Here is a 22,862-nt window from a genome sequence, read left to right as displayed (position 1 = left end):
TTGTTCTGCGAATAAATAACACCCTGTTTAAAAATGTCCCTTTTTTTTGTACTACTGGCACCTTTTTTCTGCATTATGTTTGTGCGTGTTTCTGTTTTCTCCACCTTACTTGCATTTGTACATGCAGGGTAAAACATTAGAAACACCTCACAGTATAATGTCCGATGCGGTACGTACAGTGCCGTTCCCTCACGAGTTACAAAAACGAACAAGCACTTCATGGATATAGGGTCAAGGGCAGGCATTTCTATATTTCTGGTCACTCTGTGCAGTATTGTGTGTTATTAATCTGTCCTCTTTCTTGTTTCAGCGAAAGACTGCGAAGATGTCATTTATATTTGACTGGATCTACAGGGGGTTTAGCAGTGTTTTACAGTTCTTAGGTAAGTAGCGTTTGCAGCTTGGCAACAAAAAGTGGTGGAGATGTATTTATACCACCATTACTTTATCAAAGAGTAGTTTACTTTAGGAAATATAACTTTTCTTTGTTAAATTACTGACATGTTGGCAGTATTAAACTGTATGTGCTGCAGGTGCTGCTATGTAACTAATGCATAGTTGTGTAAGAGTATTTTGTGTTGGTTATCTTCTTCCTCAGGGATTAAAAATGACTTGGATTGCACCCATAATTTCTGATACATTTGTGAACTATTTCTTCCAGGTCTGTATAAAAAGTCTGGGAAGCTGGTTTTCCTGGGCCTGGACAATGCTGGTAAAACAACACTTCTACACATGTTGAAAGATGACCGCCTCGGCCAACACGTGCCAACGCTGCATCCAAGTAAGGAGAGATGGTTGACATGTTAGAACATAGATGGGTCAGCTTGTTATTAAAGGCGGCTGTTGCATGTGAGTTTACACAGTATGATTGATTCCTTCTTTTTGGAGAATTCTTTTTGTTATTTATTGTAGATCGATGGCTGTCTTACAATATATACCATATCACAGAATTACCTGATATCATCATGTGGGCAGAATATTGTGTTGCATTGTTAGTTGCTCTGTAAGTTTCAGCTTTGTTGCTCATAAAATCTCCAGATTAAAAAGAAATGTTATCTTCTTTTTCTCAAAGCTTCTGAAGAGCTGACAATTGGTGGGATGACATTTACCACGTTTGATCTGGGAGGTCATGTACAAGGTGAGGCCTTTCTCCATTTTGTCACTGCTTTTTGTTGTTATGGTGAAACCATATTGTAAACCGGGATGCATACTTTTCAGCCAAATGACCAAATCAGACGATACGTTTTTAGTTCAAGTGTAGGATTAAGTTGTAGATTGTCGTAGTGCCACCTCAAAATTACATGGATTTGTCATACATAATCAGTCCGTCTCATTCATCCACAGTAGAAGTGATCCTGTTCAAATTGTTGCATAAATTTCCCTTCACTATCAATTCAATTCAAATTTATTTGATATACGGAGCGCCAAATTTCAGTACACAGACAGTTAGTCTCAGGACGAGCTTTTCAAATAGAGCAGGTCTAGACCGAACTCCTATCAGTAATCTCTACTTTCATCAGACACATGTTGAAGAAAACAGGAGGCAAGTTGACTAATCACACTTCCTGTGGCTGCCACATGGTGTCTCTGTAGCCCCCACACTGCTGTTGGGTAATTCAGCTATGCTGGAACTACTGAGCCTAAAATATTAAGCACATTTCACAATTTAAAGGCAGGAAGAGTTCCCATACACAGATGTTGTGCCAGTGCTGCAGAAAATGTAGATGAAGAAAGGAGAGGCTGGTAAACACAGGTGTTACGAATTATACTAATTAAGGCTCCGTTCCATTTAGTTTAGCTGAGCCTTTCCAGTGAGGCAACATGCACAATAGCAGCACCCTGACTCTGTTTGATCTGAATGTGACAGAAACTTAATTAGTATTATTAGTAACACCTGTCTTTACCCTACTACTACATGTCAACATTGCTGCTGTGAAAAAGGTATATTGTCATTGTTATTATTTCATAATTTAATGACATCTAATTAGCCACAATTCACCTCTGCTTTTTCATTTAGACATGAGAACCTGTGAACCACTATACTACTATACGAAGCTTGTGTCACTTTAATTCTTTCTAATGTTTTCTAGTTAAAATTGCTGCATTACAAGCCGAGAAGGGCATTCTCTGTGCTATTGAATTGCTGCAAGGACAAACCTTTTCTTTGTTGATAGCTCGGAGAGTGTGGAAGAACTACCTGCCGGCTGTGAATGGAGTCGTCTTTCTTGTAGACTGTGCAGATCACGACAGGCTCACAGAATCCAAGATTGAACTCGATGTAAGATTAAACATCACCGTTACAAGCTGTTTCCTGTCTGTTAACAGTAGATTGATTATGATTGTGCTGCTCTTGTGTTTCTAGGCTCTCCTAGCAGATGAGACCATAGTCAATGTACCAGTGTTGGTGTTGGGTAATAAAATTGACCGTCCTGAGGCAATCAGTGAAGGAGGACTTAGGGGAGCATTTGCTCTTGATGGACAAGTTACTGGAAAGGTAGGCGTGTCATAAATCCTGTCTTTTAACTCCCTGAAATAATGTGATCTCCTCATATATACACTAAACCCATTAGTTAAAAAAAGGTACATGTCCTGATTCCTGATGATCATCATCCTCATTCATCCGCTTTGTTATCGACAGGGAAATGTCTCTGTGAAGGAGCTGAACGTCCGACCGCTAGAGATTTTCATGTGCAGCGTGTTGAAAAAACAAGGCTATGGGGAAGGTTTCAGATGGTTATCACAGTACATCGACTGACATGCAGGACTGAAGCATAACCAGAAGGGATTTCCTTGGCACATTTTCATGAATCATGACAAAGACTTTGTCTCTTTGCCAGTGTCAATCAGCCTAAATTTTAAACTGTGTTACTGAGAGCATTTTAAGAGCATATTCTTTTTAATACTTAAAGCATTTATTCAGGATTTAAAGGTTTCTATGCAAACTTTTAAAAGTGGTTCATGGTGAACTGTCCTGTGTGTTATTAATGTGAACATTAACTGAGTTGTTACATGAGCGGTCATACATTATGCAAGAATGTAGATATGTACACATCATTGTTGCTTTATTTATTATGGAATATAATAAAATATACTGCTCCAGTTGGAATTTATTAGGAAGAAAAATAAGGACCGTTATGATTGTGGTGGGTAGTTTAATGCTTGTCTGACATCGGATTAAGATGGCCGAGATTTTAAAATTAGACAAATGGCTAAATACGGGAGATTAATTTTATTTCATTTAATCTAATGCTACGCAGCCACTGCCTTCAAAGCATATAGCCAAAGATGTATGCTAATGACTTTGGGATTCGCAGGGAGAGAGATTTGGACTTTAACAAAAGATATCTTCCATGCTGAGCACTGAGCCAATATAACGTCAAATCCCCTTTAGAAACCAAAAAAGAAGAAAAGACAGCACTTCCCACAAATAAAGCAAAGATGATGGAGTAAACAGAGTCAAATTGAACCGCTCACTTATGAGTGTGCTTTGAATGATGTACTTCTCACTTTCTGTCTCTTTTGCTCCAATATTTGCATCTTTCTATATGTGTTGAATTAAACTGATGTTATATGTTGAGCTGAAGGCAGCTAATTTGAAGTGTATTAGTTGGACTGAAATATGTCTTCATTATCTTTGACTTTGCGGTGTTCACTACAGAAGTCAAAGATAAAATGTTCATACAGAACTTTTATGACCTTCAATGGCTGCCCTTGCTTTATTATATCATGAAGGCTGTAATAATGAATTGCCCTTAAAATGTCAGGAAGCAATAAAGTAGAATGACCCATGATACAGTAGCAGAGACAATCTTACTCCACTGTATTTGAGAGTAGGAAAGAATAAATCGATGTCTGAGCCTGTTTATTATAATCACCCTTAATGAAATTAATGTTTTTTTTTATTCCTTTAGTCTAGAGCCTTAGCAATAGATCAGCATGTAAGCTGTGCAACAGGGTTGAAGTGCTATGGGTGATGCACTTTTTGACTATCTGAAAAGATATGAGAGTGCACTTGCAATGTTAATATACTAACCTGTAAATGAATCATCTAATCTTATTCTGGATACTGAAGTATTTTTGTTCCTTGACTTTTCCTGTTTCCTGCACCCCATGTTTACAGGGTAACGTTTTAAATATTCTGTTTATTAACATATGCAGGGATATTTGTGGCTGAGATAAAAAGATATATGAAACAGAATTTACACAGGGAATCCTGAGTGTTTACTGAGACACAGTATGCATGTAAACAAACTGCTTTTCCTTTGAACAGTGTTCTGTACCAGTTGCTGAACTCCTGTAAATTATGTATAATACAGATGTAAATGTTTGTACAGTAACTTCCCTTTAGCTGACACTATAAAATGTTATTAATAATATAGTTAGTTAATAGTAATAGTTATTTATTACTGACTGTAACTTGAAATAATTATCTGTGAAAATAGTTGGAAATTGAATGACCACATCCAAACATAAATATTGATCTAAGTAATGAGAGGTTAAAATGTTGTAATAAAAACAACTTTTTTGGGACTCAGCTGGCCATGTGTTATTTTTTATTTTTTATTCCAATTAAGGCCTTTTTCTCACCCTTATTTCTCGTTCTGTATATAATATTTAAGTAACCCGCATTTTCTCTCTTCATGGGTTCAAAGAAAACCACTTAAGTGGCACCTCTACATTATTCAAGGATTGTCACTTTACATAATTTGCTCAGCATCTGCTACACACTTTAGGCCTGACAGACAAAAATGAAGTGTGAATGACACCTGTTTCCTGATGTGAGAAAGTGACAAGTGGTCAGGACATTCTCTGCTGTGGTTGGAGGAGCCTCATCCTTTAGTGCCCCTGTGGTACTGTGGCGTCCCTCAGGGCTCTATCCTGGGTCACCTTCAGTACTAATACTAGTAATGACAGAGGCTATACAGATAATTCACCCTCAGTACACTGTAATTCTTCAATGATGAATTATGAAGACTTTACTGTCATCATGAAAACAAATTTCTCCAAATTGAATACAATCTCAAATATGATTAAAATAGAGTTTGTAGAAATGCAAAAATAAAATATTGTTTTACATTCTTTGGGAAAGAGGCATATAATAGAGTGATTTTCTATGTTCAAGTGAGTTGTATTCTGGGACAACTCGGTTTGCTCATATCCTGTTCTGTTGTATCAATTCTCTTTGCTTTCTGTGAGTCTGTGTCACCATTCTGGGTACCTTCAGTGGGAGTTTGTGGTCTCTCACTATAGTCAGATAGCTAAAAGTTTAAGTCAGATAGACATCAATTGAGGTGCATTGAGACAAGAAAAATTAAACCACAACACCAACAATATGCTAATTATTTGACCAGTAAAGTTCAATAAAGAATGGGTCTAATGACGCATGGGCAGAAAATGGAAAGGCCAAAAGATGGCAAAGATGCCTCCTAAATATTGACTCTTTGATGGGTATTTTGCTTGCTACTGAGATTTTTTTTCACTTTGACATCAAAGTATAAAAGTCCAAATTACATCCACTGTGATTTACTGTAAAAAACAACACAAAAAGTCTTCTTCTTCTATAAGCACTGTATCTGTATAGTCTTAATAGCCTTTCGATCGACTAATGTGAAGCCAGAAGGCTGAAATATTTTTGATTCAGACCTGTTATTAGATTCTCAAGTGGTGCAATCATGCTTTGTTTTGGCACATCACTGATGTTTTATTATCATTTTCTGATGTTGTGAAAGTTGTTTTCATATCCAGGCTTAATTATTGTGATACGCCTTCCTGTAACATCAATCAGCTGCTGAAAATTGCAGGGTGCTGCTTCCATGCTTTTTGCACATTCCTAGAGAAGTGACCACACATTACCCCAAACCTTGCTGCCCTTCACTGGCTGCCTGTCAGTGTTAGAAATGATTTCACTGCTGGAAATATCTCAGCATCTACTGGATGGATTGTCACAAAATTGTGCTCAGTCATTGTATCCAGTTGACTTTGGTGGTGCCCTGGCTAAGGTTGACATTTTTTGCTTTTAGTGAAATATTTTGACAGCTGTTGGATGGATTGTTTTAAAATCTGGTACAGACATTCATGTTCCCCTCAGGATAAATGGACTGGTTGCACAGCAGACACTTTGACATGTCACAGCAGGAAACTCACAGGTGTATTAATGATATCTGCAATCCACTTAGGAGAGGTCCTGCAATTGTGTGTGCTGGTTGTAGAAGCGGGTTCACTCTCACTGTTACTGGGACACTTAACAAAACTGAGCTGTCGTTTTCTGGCTTTGACAAGTCAGAAATGTGCAACCAGTCCATTGTAATCACTTCGGTGAAGCCCTGACTTTTCACCTAGTGCCATCATTAGCTCAAATTTAAAATTTGTCCCATTTGGAACATAGTAAACATTATATTAGTGTTTACATCAAAGTCCTTCTGTGCATAAATACAACCTCACAGAACCAATGGCATGGCTGTAGACCCTTAGTCCTGTTATACTAAAACCAAGAGCACTGTCTTAAAAAAATAGTGTATAAATACATTTTTAACACTGTAGATATTGATACTAGATTTATTTAAAATACAGTGTTGAGGTACTAGTACTTGAGTTTTTTCCGTTTTTGGGAGACTAGTTTCTCTAATTTTATTCCATTACTGATAAAATATGGCTGCTATTTGTGTTATTTGGTGAACATTTTGTATCTCAAAAATCTATTGTATCAGGTACCCGGTTAGCTCAGTCAGTAGAGCTGGCGACCCATATACAGAGTTGCTGGCAGCGGCCCGGCCGTTCCGAATCTGGACCCTACAGCCCTCTTCGCCTCTCGTGTCATCCCCGTACTCTCTACACACTTCTCCTGTCTATCCGCCGCCGGCCTGCCCCTACTCTAACATGAACATTAAATCTCAATGAAAAGCCGCAACACAACATAATAAATACACAATCTATTATATCTATTTCAGGGAACTTGCCTTGTTTCTACTCAGTGACACAATGCACTTTAGACCTTATCTAAAAAGTTAATTAAGAGTTGTTATTGAAAGAGCCTGTGATATTTTTGCAGGTACATGGTAAATCATTAGTAATTTGACACTGATAGGCACTCTTGAGTTAATTTTACTGTTAATGCTTGTTTACTTTGAACTTAAAAATCTTAATCCAGGACCTTTACTTGTGATTATTGGATTTCCAATTAGTACAGATGCATTAATTGCACATTTTATCACCCACATGCCTTCACAGTGTTGTCTCTCACATTGTGGTCATTTAAGGCTTTCAGGTCATTTGGCTGTAATTTGTTCTCCTAGCATGAGGTGGCAGTTGTGCACCTAAATATCCCCAGCAAATATCCCCTTGTGATTGTCAACTTAACTGAGCCCAGTAGCTTTCAGCTTCCTCTTGTTTTTATTCCACTGCAGGCGCCACGATTGTACATTGTTTTTAGTTAATGCCTTGTTAAACATAATCAGATATAATTGCGGCAGTTACAGGCCTTAGCTGTAATATGCTACAGTAATCGGTGCTTTACACACCAGGTGGAGGAGCAAAAGGTCATGAAAAAGTAGTTCTGTGTTCCAAAATATTCATATTTACACATAAGCTTATGTTTTATAAGCAAAATACTTCATGTAAGGTAGGCTGGGGAGTTCATTTATGCTCAAATTCAGTTTTTTGTGCACAGGCTGAATTTGAAAATATGGATCTCCTGAGGTAAAAAAGCTGAGTGCTGCAGTCTGTGATACATATCCTCTCCTGACCACCTTCATACAGTGAGGACAATCAACCTGCCTTTATCTTAAGAATTCATTTAATTTCCCCACAGGCACCTAAGCACAGTGTTCCTTTCTTTATCTAGCAGGATAGTTTTAAAAATACTCATCATTAAATATAGAGAAAGACGGAGTGTGACTCGGTGGTACAGTAGCCACAAAACCAACTAAATTCCAGACAGGATGCTAATTTTTCTTCCTGAAATAGTTGGAAAAGATTAAAGTCGACACACAGCTTGGCTCCAGTGCCTTTATTAGTAAAGTGCTCAGCCTAGAAGTACATTCTTATTCACTAACATGCAATACTAAAAACAACCAAATGTTTGGCCTACCAATAGCATGAATGAACACATGGCAACAATATTCTCATAGAAAAAAATTACAATGTGAATTCAAGTATACACACAGAACTTCAAGTAATGCACACATTTTTTTTATATATATATAAACACAAAATACAGTTTTTCATGTTGCAAAGTAATAATAAAACATAGTTGTGGCACATTCTTTGACATGATTTCAGAGTTAGCAGAGGAGAGCAACTACTGGTTTCTACTGTAGGTGCAGTTTGGAGTTTCATTAAAGTACATTCTACAATGTTTTCAATAAAAGTAATTCAACTGGAAATGTAGGTCCTGTATAGTTGTGTGTATCCACTAAAGCATGTACGATTTAAAAACTGCTGCGAGCTGTGGCGCACCTTTATCATAAAGGTAGCTTGAAACCGTAGTGACCTGAAATCCTCTAAGCTTGCTTCACAGATCATTTACACTGGATTTATATACAGAATCAGTTTGGAAATACATAACCACATTGCACTGAACTGCTTTAAAGGAACAGTTCAAACCTTGGGGAAATACACTTATTTGCTATCAGTCCGAAATTAGCTTAACTCAAAGCAGCAATAACAGATTTCTTTGACCACTTGTATGAACACATACAGTATCATCACATTTTAAGTTGATATGTTGGACTTATTAGCAAACATAAGCATTCATTTGGAATAATTTTGTCTGTCCACCAAATAAATGTAAGTCAATACTATTTCTCTTTTTGCTCTATTTTTGGTCTCCACCAACTCCTGAGGGAAACATTTAGCAGCTAACATTGAATGCTCCACTATGTTCACCAGCTAGTCGCTACCTCTCGTTTGTTTACACTCTGATTTTTGTGAGGATTAAACAAACACCAGATTAGTGAGCTTTAGATGTTTTGGTATGGTGATTTTTTTTTTACCTTTAAACAGAGCAAAACAGCTGTTTGCCTCAGTTTCCAATCTTTATTAAGCTAACCATCGCCTAGCTCTAGCATCATATTTAACATGAGAGTGGTGTCGAGTCATAAAACTCTGGGAAAGAAATAAGCGTATTTCCCAAAAATGTTTAACTGTTCTGATCTCTGGTCATTCCAGTGAGACGACGGCTCTAATACTCAAGCAATTGTTCACACAATACAAAATTACTGGTAATCTCTATATGCATAGATGGCGGTCGGACAAGATAGGAACTCTGATGGACTTTAGCTACCTATGGCGCAGTAGTCAGTGGGTCCCGCTTTTCAGGACGGCAAAACAAAAAGCTCCGTTGCTCAAAAAACAGAGAGGAGAATGAAGCAATTACAGATATCTAAGACAAAAACTGGTCATCGTCTCATCCCTGGACCAGCACCACATATCCCACTAGGATGAAACACAATTCCATGCCTCCCAAGTCCGATCCCAAAAATCTTTTGCTGTAAGGAGAGAGCCATCCCTGTAGATTTTTAGGCCAGCAGCTGTGACTCGGCTCTCGGCATGGGGTCAGACAGTTCTACCAAATGTATCCGCCATCGTCCGCCTCACCCTCCTCCTCTTCCTCCTCTTCAGCCTCCTCTCCGTTGTCTTCTACCTCCTTCTCCTCTTCATCCTCCCAACCCACTCCACTGCCAAAATCTCCAGAATATCCTGCCACTTCGTCTGGAAAAGGATCAACATGGAATGGAATTTTGTATTAAAGGACCAGTCTCTAGGATTAAGTGGCATCTAGGTCCTTTAATACTGAAACAATCAGCTCATCATCAAGCAAAAATGTGAAACATTATCTTGTTTTAGCCTCTGAAACAGGAAGATATTATGTCTTGTAATGGTACATATCAATGTAAACTGAATATATTTGGATTTTGGGCAGTTGGTCAGACAAAACAAGGAATTTGAAGATGTCATCCGGCTTTGGGAACTTATAATGGGAATTTTACACAAACTGTCATTTTTACTGACATATTATAGACTAAATGATTATTTGATTCATAAAATTGTATTGAGAGTAATTGTAGACAGAAATAACCATTACTTTCAGCCCTAATTCTAATACTGAAATCCAGAATGGGGTTTTGAATGGATGCAGCTGTATCTTTTAATGAATGAAAAACCATGCAAATGTAGTAAGTATACTAAAATGTAAGAAAATAACAAGAATAATGTCTCTGCACTGGCAAATATTACTATATTTCGAGTAAGAATGACCTCAACGACTCAATTACAGACAAAAGAAAAAGAAAAAAGAAAATTTTCCTGCTGTGTACAGCGTGAGAAATGTCACGTGTATCTTACCGCAGTCAGGGTTGCCATGGATTCTGCTGCCCATCATCTCTCCACCATGCTGGTCGACGCACCAGCACTCCCCTCTGCTCTGGTCACACTGCACTTTCCTGTAGTAGCCGTCCTCATCGCAGCTGGGAATGTATATCCCTGCAAGGACGTGCACATACCTAGTTGTTAAATATTTATACCCTTAGCACACATAGCTGCGTCATGCTGATGCCTGAGATGAGTGCTGCATAAACAAGAATGCCAGCACGCCTTAGTGAACCTGTGATAGGACCATCAGTCAGGATAGAGAGGCAGATCTTTGGCAGAGAATAGCACAGAGACAGAGAAAGCTTCCCTGTTTGTTTTACACAAGCATGCATATGCTGGGGGGGGTGATTTCATACAGTATGTTGGCGTAGAATGTTTCCTTATGCTGTGAGAGTGGCATGTAAAAATGCAGTGACAGCCTTGGTGACAGAGCTCCACTGTTTCAGCCTCCCTCAGGACACTCTTGTCAAACTCAAAGCGAAGTTCTCTAACAAGCACCGTATCCCCCCACCACCACCGTGAAAACTAGAGGAGACACAAGCAATGAGACAAGTGGGCTTCGGAGCAGAAGAACATATCTCCGGGTTTGGAGCTTAAGGCTGAAAAGCAGCTGTGTTGAGCATGCTGGGTAGATACTGTGGCATGGTGTTTCTCAGAGAGCCAAACGGGCGCATTATTCTTGCTCTTTCCCAAAACCAGCGCTGCCCCCGAATCCCCCCCACCAGCCTGATTAGGGCCTAATCCTAGCCGTGTGCTTGTGATCTCTTAAATGAGCCTCCTCCAGCATCTTGCCTGCTGCACCAGGCACCTTAAGCACACAAGAGACCTGGAGCGAGTGCAGGGGCAGACAGCGGCTACACAGTGCAGTTCACAGCTTTGAAAGGATCTAAAGTGAGTCGGTGGTGATTTCCTGTCCAAAAGGTGTGTCTGTGCAAGTGTAGTGTTTAAAAATATCTTCATTCAAATATATATTGAACTTCAAAGTACTCTAATGATAAATGTATTTACCAGGCTTCTTCTTGGCCGCCTCCTGCACTTGGATCCTCTCCAGCTCAGCGAGGCACGGCGGCTCTGTGAGAATCAAACAAGAAAAGTGATGACAGACAATACCTTAAACTGCTCTCCCCAAACTTTATCTCAATCAATGCTCTTCATAATTACACTTTTTTGCCGTATTGATTTGTTTAAGAAGTGTTATATTTCATTCCCTCAGAGGCTGATCGATTGTCGAGAGCTTAGGTGAAAGGACATATGGATGTAGTCTGAGAACGACAAGGAAATGAACCTCTAGAACAGATAGAAATAGAACAAAGAAGAGAAAGACACTTTGTATTGACCCCTAGCGCGATAAACCTTCCCCAGTATTTGTAGATTTTGACAGAAATATTTCTGTCTTTATAGCATTTCTATTGTGTATTTGCACAAAACAAGATGATATCATTTCTATACATGTACGGTGACATCATGTTCCAGATCATGATTGTAAAACAATTATTACCTAATGGCTTAGGGTGAAGTAGTTTATAAATATCACCAACTAGTAATGAAAAATTGATTAGGGAACTGGTGTAATCTATTGCATGCAGGTTAAATGCCCGATCAATGGGATAATTGGCGTGCAAATAAGGTTACTGCCATGAATATCCTGTGTTTGCTTAGTAAAGGTCAAATGGTGCAGATGTGGCAAATGTGCACAGCTGAAATAGCTCAGTGAGAATAGGTTATCAGTGAGATAACACCCATGGAGACACCTGATCATTTTACATTTTACAACATGATAGCAACACATAAAGTGTCAGGACCATGACTTCGAACAGGAGCTTCATTTCTAAATGAATACTCAAGCGCACCAGGGGTTTTTAGATTCATTCTGTGATCATTTTGCCTGACATTCTTCTTGACCGACCTCACAGTGTCACCATGTAACTCTGGTAATCTGCTTTCAACTTCTATGCAGCTAACAAATGTAGCATTTAATTTAATTCCTCGAAAAAGAGAACTTTGATCTCAAAATAATAAGAGTCAAGCCAAACCTACTGTTGTAAGTACAAGTATAGAGGGTGTGCAGCTGAAATCACCATACACCATCTGCAATTGTGCATTGATGTGTAAAAAACAAACAAATAAAAATAAAAACATTAGTAAATTGGTAAAAGTTGATGTGCAATCAACTGCACAAATAGATTTAGAATTTCTTTTCCAATGAATGAGATAGCTGCATCTACGTGACTGAATGTTGCACAGAGGAAAAACAATAGTTGTTCTGTGGAACCTAAACACCCACATGATCAATGACAGAGAAACCAGGAGGGGGTTGATTGAAGGGAACACAATGATGCTTTGTTATTGAACTTCTGTGCTAATCATGGACTGTCCATAGGGAACGCCATGTTCAAGCATAGTACAAATGTAGCTGCTACCAGAATACCAAAAGGCCAAACATCAATAGCTGTATGTGTTGGATGCTTCGATGGAACAAGAGCTGAGCTGTCAACTGATTGATACCTGGTGGTGAGTTCAGGATCAGGGAGGGGAAAAGCAACCGGACAGACCAAATAAAGGCAAGCATGGAGTGAGGGTGAACTGGCAATGTCTGGCTAAGGCCTCTGTCCATGAACTCTTCTTGCTACAGAATCAGTGTTGTAAAAAGCTTTCATTGCAAATGCAGCTCCTTAGTGTTGTGACCAGGAATTTATTGATGCCTGTTGTAGCAACAACAAAAGACATCAGTGGTGAAAACAAGTGGCGAAGGAAGCTGTCAAGTTAAAGAAGGAGTCTTTTAAGGCTTGGTTAGCCTAAGGGAACCCTAAATCAGGTAGGGACTGCATTTTCTGCATCACAGTGGAGAGACAAAACTTGGTTGTGGGCAGAGTTCAGAAAGTAATTCTGGCAAACTGTCAGATGACTCAGATAAAAGAGGTCTTGCCCAGATTGTTCTCAGCAGGGGGGAGGAACTGCTGATCATGTCTGGGAATATTGCTGAATCTGGATAGATGGCGGAAAATAGATGAATGGTGGAGAATTCAAGCAAATGTTTTGGCAAACTGCAAACGGTAAAAGGGAACAGAAGCAAAAGAATGTGCTTTGTAGATGTCGATAGGCTCAGAAAACCAGCTTTCAGACTTGGTCAAAAGAATAGTTCCGACATCTTGGGAGGTACGTTTATTCAATTTGGATACCACTTTCATGTTTGTGTGATAAATATGGAGCTAGTCAGAAGGCCATTAGCTTAGAATAAAGACTAGAATCAGTGGGGAACAGCTAGCCTGGCTCTCAGTGCCTCTAAACTTCACTAATTAAGACAATGTATCTCCTTTCTTTAGGCAGTATACAAACATGAAGTTTGTGTTTTTAGGAGGAGTTAAGCGCTGTAACTATTTCTTAGCTGTGGACAGAGCCACGCTAGCTGTTTACTGCCTGCTCCCAGTCTTTATGCTAAGCTAAGCTAATTGCATCCGGAGTCTAGACACTTACTTAAGTGTAAGAATGATATTAATCTTCTGAATTAACTAAGCAAGAAAGTGAATAAGCATATTTCCCAAAATGTCAAATTATTCCTCTAAGGGTACAGTTATTCCTGGTGTCAAGGTACACATACATAAATACAGTACATTTAATCCTTCACATGTTTATCCCGTTCATAGCAGCCACAGCAGGCTTGTTTTGCCACTCAGTGGTGGCGAGGAGGGTGGAATAAAGTGACGTCATTGCAAACCCTCTACTTCCCTGTGATGTTACCTTGCTATTATTTCACCCGTTTAGAGACGTGACTCAAAATAGACTCAGCTCTCTATGCTTCTTCAGTGGAGATCCCTTCACTCACTTTCTCTCCAGAAGCAGAGGCACCACTCTGCCGTAGAGACCTTCCCATCCTTGTAGCTGTCGCAGGAGTTGAAGAAGGGTCGGATGCAGACCTCATACTTGTCCAGGTTGATAGCGGCCAGCTCAGCTTGGTCCAGATACAGGTCACTGTTTGTGTCCAGCTTTGAAAACATCCAGCCAATGGAGTCCTTGCAGCTGGCTACAAGGCTCTTGTCCAGCGCTGTCAGAAATAATTTGCATGGTACTTTAGTTTTCTTTCTGTCTATATTACATTTCTTTGCATAGACAATTGAGTTGTAAGTTTGGAAGCAGCAGATAATAAATCCGCTTTGTGAGTTTCTAACCTGAAGCGCTGCCAGCTCCAAGCTTGCCAGAGTTATTCTGCTTCGCGTTTCCATGAAGGAGTTGGAACCAGTCTCTCAGGCGGTCACCCAGGTCTGCCAGGTCCTGGCCAGTGCAGCTCTCTGAGGGAGCAATGAAGGAAATCCAAAGATTCAAAACCATGGCAGACATCCCAAAAGACAGCAGGGATTCAGTCCTGCTTCATATTCCTCTTCCTGTTGGATTTTAATGCTGTCATTTATAACTGTATGATCTGCTAATCAAAGAAAACATTATTTTGCAATTAACTCCACTGCAGCAAATTGCTGTTATCTAATGGAAATCCACTTTCACTTTCAGGCTAAGCACTTATTCCAGGCTAAAGATGAAAAACAGGAGTAACATTTCATCCTTTTGATCAATTGGCATTTTCACGTGCCCGAGAGCCTGGACAATCAATACTGTTTGGCTACAATGATAGATAGTGTACACTCTAAATAATTAATTACTACATGATTGAAAGAGCATTTTAACCACATGGGGGATATTTCGATAACAGTAATCTCTGAAATTGGTGAGTATTGATCCCAAACATCAAGCATTGAGTTGATTGGTTCTGTGAGCCCTATCTTACTGACAGCATGCTTTGTGTGGCCACCACTGCATCATAACTTCCTTTTTCTGAAACCTTGACTAATGAAAGGGATGACAGCAATGCAGACTGGGAAATGAAGGTGCATAAATATAAGAAGGTGGAGAAAGGGAACTTGCCACGTTTTGTGTCGGTATTTGTGACGGTCATTGACGCTGTGGCACAGGGGCAAAAGCCAGCGCACATGATACTCAGCTCTTTGCCTGTGAGGCAGGCCTGCTGTTCCAGCTTACACTGTAAGGAGAGAGAGAGATGCAGTTAAAATATTTATGGGGGTGACCGCCGGAAAAAGAGATTGCTCATTCAGATGAGACACTGCACTTAGAGAAAGGCAGCATGAATGAGCTGTCATTTTCTACTGCCTTCTCATGCAAGGTCAAAATTAAAAACTATACATAAATCAATAAAGACTCCTGGCAGCGGACAGCGTACAGTGATGCCACTCAAAACAACGTCAGTCATTAATCATACGGCCACGTTGGGCCGGTGCACTTGTCCTCCCGCAAGCAGTGATGAACTGTGCAGCCCTGCTGCGCCCACGTATATGTCAGCACAGCAGGAAACAGCACTTGACTGGACTCCTCTCATTATTTAAAACGATGACACGGGCACTTTCCATTTCTTTTCAGGGTTTTTATGGCGGCAGAATCCAGCAATAAAGAAAAAGTAAAATTATCTAAGTGAGTGCTTTCAAACAGAGATGCTGGTGCAGAATATTTTCTTTTACCTCAGAGACGTAGTTGTGTCCATCAGAGCCACATACAGGTGAGGAGGCAGTAACAGGACAAGGCTTGCAGGTGCTTTCATGGGCCTCCAGCTGCCCTGACTGTTTGACTCTGAACATGAAACGAAAAAAAAAAGAAAAGATAGAATGTCAGCCTAACAAAATTACATAAACAACATTTTATCACTTGCCTCTATCTCTAGTGGTATCTAACCATGCAGATTTCTCAGGAATTAGGATGTCTGATTCTGACATGCCACCCAAATACAACGGACATCATCGTGCTAATGTACTCACAATGACAATCCTAAAGCGTCCTAAACATCAACAGGTAAAATCATTATAACCTTCTTAATTTAGCATGTTAACTAATTAGCAACATAAAGGCTGATAAAAATGTCATTAGTTTTGCAGGTGTTTGGTTAAGAATCGGACAAAATTTGGACCTGATGATGCTGCTAGAGGAAAAGTCAGCGGATCTCCAAAGTCAGTAAACTTTATCCTCTTGGGACAATGAATGTCTCGTCTGTGCAGAAATTTCACAGCAATCCATCTGATAGTTGTTGAGATATTTGGGTCAAAGTGGGGGACCCACTGACAGATATTGCCTTCCCTAACTTCACACTGCTAGTGAAGATAAAAACTCAAAAGTAACATCTCTTTCCAGAAATCTTGACACCACCGCACTTACTTATGTCTTATTTCTTCAGGAGCAAACAAACACAAAATAAGCACTTGCACTGCAGCACTGAACATGCTTTTAGTTGCTTGTTTATTGTGGGTGCACTTCTGCAATCTAGCTCTTGTTCCTGTCAAGTTTGAATGCACTTATTGTAAGCTGCGTTGGACAAAGGAACCTGTAAATAAATAAATGTAATGTAACGGAACATTGTTTGTGGAAGACACGTTGCTGTTGAATTTTTTAAGTGCTGTGAGCACTCACATGCTTTCACTGTGGTGGGGTGGCAACAGAAGTCTCAGAGGCACATATCTATGGGTTCCTGGGTAAATAAAACCAAAATTGTCTGCATTGTCTGTAAATATCTGGATGCACAGCTTTATAAAATCCCCCTTGCTTGCTTTCCTCTCACACGATGATTGACTTCATGTTCAGTGAGCACCAGCATTAGGCTCTGCAGTACAACTTCTGAGGCTGCTACTTAATGACGCTAGGATGGTTCAGTGTGCTTGCGTGTCGTGCTTATTACCCATTATTTGACACAGTCTCTCTCATCTCTGGAGAGACTCTGTAAATGAAGCACTTTATTGAAAAAGATAAATGCCTGTCGCAGCAGATAGACTTTGCAGGTAGTAATAATTCACTCCATTAATTCTTTTCAGACTGCAACCCTGCTCATTTGTTTTTCAGTCAAAGTGGAATGAATGGGTAAGCGAATAGATAAATACTTTTCAGAGAGGTCTATCACAGAAAACTAGGGTCCTTGTGAAGGGAGGAGCATTTGAAATGCTATAAACACCAATAATAAATGTATTATATGGCCAAAATGGTTTCAACCTCTCTTCTTTCTGCTCTGCTTCAACTTCAACTGATTAGTCTAAACCATGTTTCCTAAAGAACTGTCAAGATGGGTAGTTCAGTTCAAGTATTATTTTCGACAGGGGGAGTAAAGTACTTTGCTTTCAAGTGGTTTGAGACATAAGAACACTGTTGCTAAGTGACAGACAATAAAATTTACCTTTTTTATTTCCTTTTAAAAAATGGTAAATGATTTTGCCTTTCCTGCACATCAGTGTTATGCTGGGGTCAAGAAAAGTTTAGACAGCAGAAGGATTTAAGGAAATTCTTAAAAATGTACTATATAAACTTCCATGGACTTTATAAAACATACATCACAACAAGTGCCACTCAAGAGTTTCTTACCTGGCCCAATCACCTGCCCACCTCCTCACTCATTTAAAGTCAGACTATGTTACCTTTGAAAAATAAAACCTAAAAACTTATAAGCGAAAAGTTTAATTTATATATGCTTTAAAACACGCATTGCTCACTGCAACTGCAATAAACACTAACTCCTTCAGAGCAGTTAGTTCGGGCTCGAGCAGAATTCGGCCCAAATAAGCTGCAGAGGCTTATCAAAGCCTCTTCAGTTTCATACTGTATGTTGTGCATAAGCATGAGAATATAAGCTCAGAAGACTTTTTCCACTTTTATCAGTTCACATCTGATTTGATGACATGTTATTTTATTCTGGATTAACTACATACATTTATGAGTTCACAAACTGATGATCCATGTAGTTTTAAGTAATTAAACTAATAGTGGCTTCATTATTAATTAAAACTGAACCACGGGAGTTCATGATACATCATGCATTAGATTAGATCATGATGAGTCATGTATTAGTTGAGCATTAATTAATCATAAAGTATGTACCCTTGACATTAAGTGTTACCCATTAAAATAGCATCTCTTTCTCCTGTGTCTTATAGAAGCATAACTCTTATGATACTAAACTAAATATCTAATTTCGAAGTTTAATCTCTACTGAATAATTAATGTTGCAATTTAAACACCACTGAATTTATAGCTCTAAAATGTATTACTCTTTTTTACATTTTTTTTAGGGTTCAGATAGATCATCTTAAGTACCCAGTACTAGAACCTTTATTCAAATTGCTTGGATTTGAATAACTTGAACTACGATGGTAATTTGCTGTCCGATACATTCTGTGGTATTTAAATTTAAACATCAAGTATTCAGTAGTGATTAAACTTCAAAATTAGGCATTCGGTTTGTTGAAAAATAAAAAAAATATGGCATTTATTTGCTTCCATAACTGTCTGTTTCATAACTTTCCAACCAGACAGTTAATTAGTCATTGCTCAGCAGAGTCTTCCAGCTGAAATTACATCACTCCTGACTCATGACACTCTCTGGCCTTGTTACTGAGTTTAATCAATAGCTCTCCAACCAGACATTGAAAGGCTTTTAACTGACACACAGCTTACAGAAAAGTCTGTCCTGTCCAACAGTGGAAACATGTCCCGCAAACACAAACCAAGTCTCCCACTGACTTTAGCACTGAAACTACCACCTACCTGTGCTCCAGTTTCTTGCGATTGACACACATGGCCCTCTGGTAGCCCTGAGCAACGCACACCTTATGGCGGCTGCATTTCACATTCTGGCACGGGTCCTTGGTGGTGTCCACGGCTGCAAACACAAAACAACAACACATCAGCATCCAGAGGTGTCAATCACAGCTGAGGTGTTTTGCTTTAATTCTCTATTTTTGTCACCTCCAGAAGAAAAATACAGAACTTCCAGCTGTTTCTTTTATTTATTATCAACAGATTGATAGCAAGTACCACCACAAAAAACACAAGAAAGCTGCAGATATTTCTTGTGCTGTATTAATCAAGTTCTGTATATTTACATCGTTTAAAATGATCTTCCACACTCACAAAACTATCTTTTACACAAGCGTATGCAATAAAAATCATGAAATGTGCAATGAAAAATATTCCAGCAGTGTGCACAAATGAGTCCATTGATTTTATAGTCAGCGCTGCCGAAAACAGGGACGCCTAGCTGTCATTAGTGAGGCAGCCCATCGTCAATAGTACTGCCTGCAGTCTCCAACGGCTGTCTCTGATTGCGAGAAACCCTGACAGCACTGATTGAGCATCTCTTTCTCTCTGCTTGTCACATCTCACTTCCCCCATGTCAACTTATCACTGTCTCTCGCCGTCTGCCTTTTCTCTCTCTCACACACAAACACACACGCTCTCCATCTTTGTCTCCCACATTGCCTGTTTTTCTTCCCTCCCTCCCTTCCTCCCTCCCTCCCTCATAGCATCTCTCTCTATCTTTGGAGAGTTGAACTGTTCAATGCCAACCTCTTTTCCACTGATAGACTGAGATGGAAATAGCACAGTGTCCTCCACCTTCCTTAGACTGTGGTCAATGCCATCTAAAACTGGATGTCACATTGTCCCAGTCCATTTACCGCCTTGCCGGAGAGGCCTCGGAAAACTCACAGGCTCAGATAAATTTAAGAGTGAGTGGCAAGCGGCGGATGCAGAGAGAAATTTAAGCTGTGAAATCCTGAGTCAGCTTTGAGCAGCTGCTTTGTAGTCAACACGGTCAACAGACGAGGTGGCTGCCAGCCAGATCCCTGCAAATCTGGAGACTAGGTGATACTCTGGTGCTACAGCAGGGAGGTATGAGGGAACAGTGGACTTTTATGGATGACATGACGACTCTGAGGGAATTCAAAAATACTGGTAGGAGGCTGTGTGCTTGTAGTGTTTTTGCCATAGGACCAGGTGTGAGACTAAGCTTGTGACTGGACTTCATAAAGAGCTGAAGTCTTGCAACACTTCCAAGCTATGTTCCACAATGCATTTTATTAAGTATGCAGGATAGCAGATGGTTTCATTGCCCCATTCAAATACGCTTCTGGGATACCTAGCCCCCATTTATGAGCACTCAATGTTACGCTGTGATTCACTCACATAGTGTTCTACGCAAACCTTAGGGGGGAAAAATCTAATTAATGCATAGATTTTAGGGGGTTTTAACACCTACACAAAAAAGTCTAACTAATCATAATCATAAATCATTAAAAAAGTGCTCAAACCCAATCCTCTTGGAAGTCATACTACTTCATCATACCTTATCATACAAACAGCATTCAACTATAGATCATCTTTTTGATATCTTTATCCTTTTTGAACTATTACAGCTAACAACATTTGAGTCACAATTAATCTTTTACATTGGTTTCCGTTTGAGTTCAGCCCTTCAAATTTTAAACACAGACAAATTTGTCCTCTCTCTCACCCAATGTTAATCTCTTATGCGTTTTGAATAAAGAAAAAAACAAAGTCTAGTTGCCTCCTATGTTATATGAGTTTAAAAGAGTTCAGTTCAGTTTGGCTAAAAGTTAGACTGGGTGCAGTTACTCTTAAACCTTGCAAGATGCTTTTACATTTGCACAATTTTCTGTTGTTCTGCAACCACATGAATACAAATGTGCCATGTTTATCACATCATTGTCTATCAGTATGTGTATTTTGATGCTTATCTGGATACAGACGTAGATGAAACATTTCTAAACATTTTTAACTTTTGAGTTCTTTCTCGTTGCATTAAGGTTTCTCTGAAAGACTGAAACACGATACTGAATTTATTTGTGCCCAAAATTTACTAGCACAAGTACAGTAGTAGTTACAACGTGAGCAGAAAAACAAAGAATTAATCTTCTCATACCTACAGATACCCTATACTGTCTGTAAATATACCTTCAGCAGAAGAGGTTCATAAAACAGAAGCTAACTCTAAAGTAGAGCAGGTCCTCAGCTCTATTTGTATAAAAATAAGTTAGCAGCTCCAGAAATGCTTGGCCCATATCAAAGGCAACAACTAGTAAATAGTCAAAACTTAAGAAAACTGTATCAGCGACTCAGGACTGGGTATTATCGTAGCAGAATTACATTTACGTTTATCTAAATTCCACTTCTCAGGGAGGAAGAAACTCATAAAAATACAAGATGTAGCATTTAGGTTCAGCAAAGAGGCTCAAAGACAGACAGCTGACTTTTATTCACTTCATCTGTTCCAACAGGAATTCTGCTCGGTTGTGATTTAACCCCAGCAGCCGAACAATATGCAGACTGCACTGCTGACGGCACATTTGTCTATTTCTCTTTTGATTTAAGACACAAAATTTCCCCCAAATCACCCTTAACTGTCAGCATACATATCATTTTGACTTTTTCTTTACAACAAAGGAAGTAAAGACGTCTCATATTTTCAGTGTGCCTCAAAGGATCACATCAGTTCTCTTTAGTGAGACTCATCACTCAGGTTTTCCTCAGGCTTTAGTCTACTTTATCATACATACACTGTCAAGGTATATTTTGTTGGTGGTTGCTATCAGAGTTCGAGGTTTAACATTTCATTTCGTTAATAAAAAGGGTTCCAGTTATGGACCATAAACTTTTATGGGGGCAGGGAACCAAACTGTATGGGTTTTTTTTAGTGGTGTAATATACCTTAAACTATTCCCACTTTCTTCTGTACCATTTCATTATTTTTAGGCCACTGACTGTGCAGCCGCTGTACCTGCTGTCCACTCACACAGAAACCACAGCTACAGACTGTGCAGTGAGCCATGCACTGCACAGTCTGAATGTATGAGGAAGAATCAAATAAAACCAGAAAGCACTCAGAGAGCACACAGATACCGAGGCTGTACAATTGTCCTCATGTGTTAGTTTAATAATATAAAATACCAATCTGAATATGAATAAAATATACTCATAGTGAAACAAAATCATACATGCATACCTTATCGCAATAATTATTTTTCAGACAATATCTCATTCCTGTTCAGCTTTACATAAGAATATAAATATGATATATAAACATGCTCAGTGGTTTATGGTAACCTTTATTTTTGAAGGATATTGTCGCTGAATGAATTGTGCAATGAATGAGTTATAGCTATTTAAATTAAAAGTTTATTTAGTTAGTTTAGTAAAGTTTTGCAGGATTGTTGATATACTTTATGTGCAAAATGGGATCTATGTTTGGTTTAAATTGCATGATACATTCAAGAGTTTTGTGGTTTATGTAAAATCTGCTGACCAATTACAGAAAAACTAGAATAAATAGAAGATAAATAAACAATTTTTTCAGGCTATAAACCAATTTTGAGCTAAGAGTAAAGGAAATTTCTAGGTGGGTTGGTGGAAAAAGTGTTTGCAAAGAAGTGTTTTAAGATGACATGGCAAACTGTTTTTTACTTTTTTATGCAACCAGAGCAGTGCGATCTGCATTTGTATTTATCATTTGTTTCTATATTTATATCATGCATTTATTTATATGAAAGTGTTGCTTATTGTTTACTATAATTATTATAATGATCTGCCTCACAATTCAGGAGTTTTTAGTTAAAATATAGAGAACTTTATAAACAGTCATGTGTTAATAATCATGTTAATTA

At 38.9% G+C, this 22,862-nt stretch overlaps 2 protein-coding genes across 2 annotated transcripts in view; one reads left to right on the top strand and one right to left on the bottom strand.

The window, feature by feature from the left end:
• Positions 1-4,497, top strand: part of sar1aa (secretion associated, Ras related GTPase 1Aa) — a 5,097-nt gene extending 600 nt beyond the window's left edge. Inside the window, exons 2-7 of the mRNA XM_035672169.1 lie at positions 311-383; positions 662-781; positions 1,073-1,138; positions 2,175-2,278; positions 2,363-2,494; positions 2,639-4,497. Coding sequence (XP_035528062.1) covers positions 326-383; positions 662-781; positions 1,073-1,138; positions 2,175-2,278; positions 2,363-2,494; positions 2,639-2,755 — 597 coding nt within the window. The 5' untranslated portion in view covers positions 311-325 and the 3' untranslated portion in view covers positions 2,756-4,497. The remainder of the gene's footprint in view (positions 1-310; positions 384-661; positions 782-1,072; positions 1,139-2,174; positions 2,279-2,362; positions 2,495-2,638) is intronic.
• A 3,503-nt stretch (positions 4,498-8,000) lies between these two features.
• LOC118329361 (testican-2-like) overlaps positions 8,001-22,862 on the bottom strand; it is a 38,637-nt gene continuing 23,775 nt past the window's right edge. Inside the window, exons 4-11 of the mRNA XM_035663507.1 lie at positions 18,949-19,063; positions 15,891-15,999; positions 15,283-15,397; positions 14,535-14,654; positions 14,192-14,410; positions 11,377-11,439; positions 10,342-10,479; positions 8,001-9,708 (exon numbers count right to left, since the gene is read on the bottom strand). Of these exons, the coding sequence (XP_035519400.1) occupies positions 9,563-9,708; positions 10,342-10,479; positions 11,377-11,439; positions 14,192-14,410; positions 14,535-14,654; positions 15,283-15,397; positions 15,891-15,999; positions 18,949-19,063 (1,025 nt within the window). The 3' untranslated portion in view covers positions 8,001-9,562. The remainder of the gene's footprint in view (positions 9,709-10,341; positions 10,480-11,376; positions 11,440-14,191; positions 14,411-14,534; positions 14,655-15,282; positions 15,398-15,890; positions 16,000-18,948; positions 19,064-22,862) is intronic.

This window comes from Morone saxatilis, unplaced genomic scaffold, assembly GCF_004916995.1.
Source record: "Morone saxatilis isolate NCDOM2014 unplaced genomic scaffold, NCSU_SB_2.0 Contig1, whole genome shotgun sequence".
Classification (NCBI taxonomy): Eukaryota; Metazoa; Chordata; class Actinopteri; family Moronidae; genus Morone; species Morone saxatilis.
This window is presented reverse-complemented; position numbering and strand designations above follow the sequence as displayed.